This window comes from Musca domestica, unplaced genomic scaffold, assembly GCF_030504385.1.
Source record: "Musca domestica strain aabys unplaced genomic scaffold, Musca_domestica.polishedcontigs.V.1.1 11, whole genome shotgun sequence".
Lineage (NCBI taxonomy): Eukaryota > Metazoa > Arthropoda > Insecta > Diptera > Muscidae > Musca > Musca domestica.
In genome coordinates, this window is record NW_026712133.1 from 10779337 (window position 1) to 10783391 (window position 4055).

Genomic DNA, 4055 nt, shown 5'->3' on the forward strand with positions numbered 1-4055 from the left:
AAAAATAACATTTTACATAGAAAACTCGAATTCTTAAGGGAATCACAAAATATTACGCATATTAGACGAGTCGAAAATAATTTTTATTATCAATAAATTTTATTTTTGTTCTTATCTCTAAAAGTAAGGTGAAACTTCGATAAAGAAAATAATAGACAACTGAATGTCCAAATAGTTAACAGCTTTTGTTTTTTTTTATGAAAATGTGAAATACGTTGTTCCTGTGAATCACCTGGTTAGATCTCATTTGAGTCTTATCAGTGTAGGTACACACACACATTGATGATCGATTGTTGACATGTTTACCAAAAATCTAACATATTCAAAAGAGTTATTTGATTGCACTGTGGTCCCTCCCGTTTCAATAATTTAGCAAATACAAGCAACAATCTGTCATACTCTACTATTTCTTGAGTAAGTGAGAGATATATACTGAGTGGAGCCTTAGGTTATTACTTTAATAAGTCACAAGCAGAAAGACAAACTTTATAAAAACTTATTAAAAACAGTAAGTTCGGGCAAAATTTGATTGCCCTCAACAATTGGAAGAAATTTGAAAATTAAAAAAAAAAAAAACAAGTAAAAAACAATAAGTTCGGCCGAGCCAAACTTTTAATACCCTCTACCTTAGGGTAAAGGAAACTTTAGAGCCCATTATGACCCACATATACCAAGTTTTCATGGGAAAATGTGCCAAAAATCATCAAAATACCGAATATCGGGAGGTACCGAATCGTAGACCTAAACATGCAATGTTTCCCCAAAGAAGCTAGAACCCATTATGACCTACAAATACCAATTTTTAGACAAATCCGTGAAAAAAAATTGGCAAAAATCATTAAAATACCGAATATCTGGAGTTGCCGTTATATGGAGACAATACCAAAACGTGGACCTATAATTACAAATTTTGGCTATACCAAATCGTGGACCCGTATATGCAATGTTTCGCCACCGGAGCTGGAACCATTATGACCAACGAATGCCAATTTTTAGACAAATCCGTGAAAAAATGTGGCAAATATAATTAAAATATCGAATATCGGGAGGTACCTTTATATGGGGGCTATACCAAAGCGTGGACCTATACAAACCATTATGACCAACAAATGCCAATTTTTAGACAAATCCGTGAAAAAATGTGACAAATATAATTAAAATACCGAATATCGGGAGGTACCTTTATATGGGGGCTATACCAAAGCGTGGACCTATACATGCAATGTCTCGCCACATGAACTGGGATCCGTTATGACGTACAAATACCAATTTTCAGACAAATCCGTGAAAAATGTGGCATAAATCATGAAAATACCGAATATCGGGAGGTACTGTTATATGGGGACGGGCGGACAGACGGTCATCGTTAAATCGACTTAGAATATATATATATATATATATATATATATATATATATATATATATATATATATATATATATATATATATATATATATATATATATATATATATATATATATATATATATATATATATATATATATATATATATATATATATATATATATATATATATATATGGACTGATATGGGTCATTTGGCGCACAATTAACCCGAAGCCCGTTGAAGATATGGGAACTATATCCAAAGCTGAACCGATTATCACCAATTTCAATAGGGTTCGTCCTTGGGCCAAACAAATGTTGTTTGGAAAATTACATCTCAAACGGATAATAAATTCGACCTGCATTTTGTTCACAAGAATACATGGACAGACGGACTGACATGCATAAATCGACTTAGAATATGATTCTATGAAGATCCTCAAAAGTACCTATGGATCTATCTCGCTTTTTGATTTAAAAAAAGTCATAATCCCCATTATTGCAATGGAGATTATGTCCATGGGGACATGCATAACAAACCTTCTGTTGATAGAAGAGCTTCTTTAGATCCCATTTAATTTTCAAAACAGATATAGTAAAAAATATATTATTTTTAATATAATTAAAAACATAATATGAATACTTCATTTTTTCCAAATTTAACAAAATTCCAACTCGTACTTTGTCAAAACGAACCACTGTACCTAACCATTACAATATCTTCAACGTATGTGGCTTTAGACAATGGGGGGATTGTTTTCGCTTTTTTGGCGGTGTGTTATCAAAATCAGAGTAAGCCGTACATTATCAGCATTTTCGTTTAGAAACAATAAAATGATTTACCATACAGTTTATTTTGGATATTTTGAGGCAGCAGTTCTTCGGAAGTCCCATCATAAAAAGTTGCCGGGACGACAAATATTTTTCGCAGTTTTTCTTTAGCGATATGCCACCACCACCACCGCCCTATGGCTATGAAGATCCATATCGCCATCGCCATCATCATCACCATCATCGCCCAGGTATCGAAATTGATATTTTTCCCGGCTGGAATCGTCCATACTATCCTCCACCTCCCCCACCGCCTCCAAGAGCTGAGGTGGTAGTGGTCACACCGGCAGCCACCTATGTGCCGCCACAAGCTCCTGGCCAGTACTATAACAACGGTGCCTACTACAATAATGGATACAACAACGGATATAACAATGGATACAACAATGGCAACAACAACCCTCCCTATCCCCGATGGTAGCTACGAAGAGGGTTTATGGAATATTTAAAATTGCACAAATGTTAACATTTATATACTGAGAATTATTATTTTAAATTTAAATATGCAAAGTAAAAGAAAAACAAAACGAGAATTAACAAATCAATCAAAGTTTGTGAAAATGAAGGAATTATAGTGATTACATACATCCCCGAAGATTTTGATATGTTCAAACTTATTATACCTAAAATTAGATGGGAAGAAGAAGAAGAAGAAGTGCGTTGGCGAAACGACCTGCAGTGTTTTTTTTTATTTTAACTAATTATACATGTGTATAAAATTATCAAGGAGAAAGTAAAATGTGAAATATTTAAAGCATACCACCGTATTGGATAAAAGAGCTTTCGGTTTTACAAGGCAAGGTGTAAAACAAAAGAAATATTCATCAATATGAATCCATTGTTAAGCAAAAAGTCTTCTGAAAACATCTAGGTCCTTAGGTAATTGATACAAATCGTATGTAGGATTTCGGAATGCCAATTGTATCATCAAATTGGATATATAGTTTTTTTTAACAAAAAATGACAATATAGTCTCACAAAAAAACTATTTAATAGAACCTAATTATGCAGGAAAACCATATGTCACAAAATTAAAAATGTCATTATGTTGGTAGAAAGGAAGGATATTGAATACATAAAACGACTTCAAAAAAAAAAAAAAAAAAAAAAAAAAAAATTTGAAAACTTTGGTCATTGTGGACAGAGAAATGCGAAAGTGGTTGCAATTTGGAAAAAATATATTGACACATTTTCTAAAAACGTAACCGTAGGGTTAGTGACTAAAGTTGTGCGGAACGTTTGAAATTAGTAAATATTATATTCGAGTTAAATTGTTAACATAATTACAATGTTTACTTGGAACGTAAAATACTACCTGCAATCTCTAGATTTTAAATTCAAAATTTGATTTTTTAATAATTACATTTAAAATAAATCTGATTATGAAAGAAGAATTAAAACAAGTAAGCAAAGGCTATAGTCATGGGGCGCCGACCATGTTATACCCTACAACACTACAATTGGTTCGAAGTCCCCTTATATCCAAATCCATTTTGGAAGGTTTCGTTTTTGAAATATTGTAAAAAATAATGCCCCTGTCCTTAACTCCCTTCTGATTCGATTAGTTTTCAATTGTGGTCTATAGAGCGACTACAAAATTAGAAAATTTTTAATTTTAAAACATCTTAAGAGCAATAGGCTTTAATTCTGACCCTAACCATACCGCCATACAAAATTTCGTGAGGATCGAACGATTATTGCGACATGCATATTGTTTGCGTAGAAAAATAAAAGCACAAATGATTAATATTTTTCCAACTAGAGTAGTGGACTGTATATTTTTATAGGGTGGCTGTTTGTGGAACAATATTACCTTCGTAAAAAGGGTTTTTAGCAGTAGGACGTAATCCTATGCTTGTTAGTACTCGTAGAGTCGGT

The 4055-nt window shown here is 32.7% G+C and overlaps 1 protein-coding gene across 1 annotated transcript; it reads left to right on the forward strand.

The window, feature by feature from the left end:
- Positions 1-2292: 2292 nt before the first annotated feature.
- On the forward strand, positions 2293-2598 carry LOC131807102 (component of gems protein 1-like). Its single transcript, XM_059132118.1, has one exon. It carries the CDS (start codon positions 2293-2295, stop codon positions 2596-2598), a length of 306 nt encoding a protein of 101 aa, XP_058988101.1.
- Positions 2599-4055: the final 1457 nt, after the last annotated feature.

Excerpts from the sequence above, each read along its gene's own strand:
- LOC131807102 (XM_059132118.1), top strand. The coding sequence starts at position 2,293 with ATGCCACCACCACCACCGCCCTATGGCTATGAAGATCCATATCGCCAT.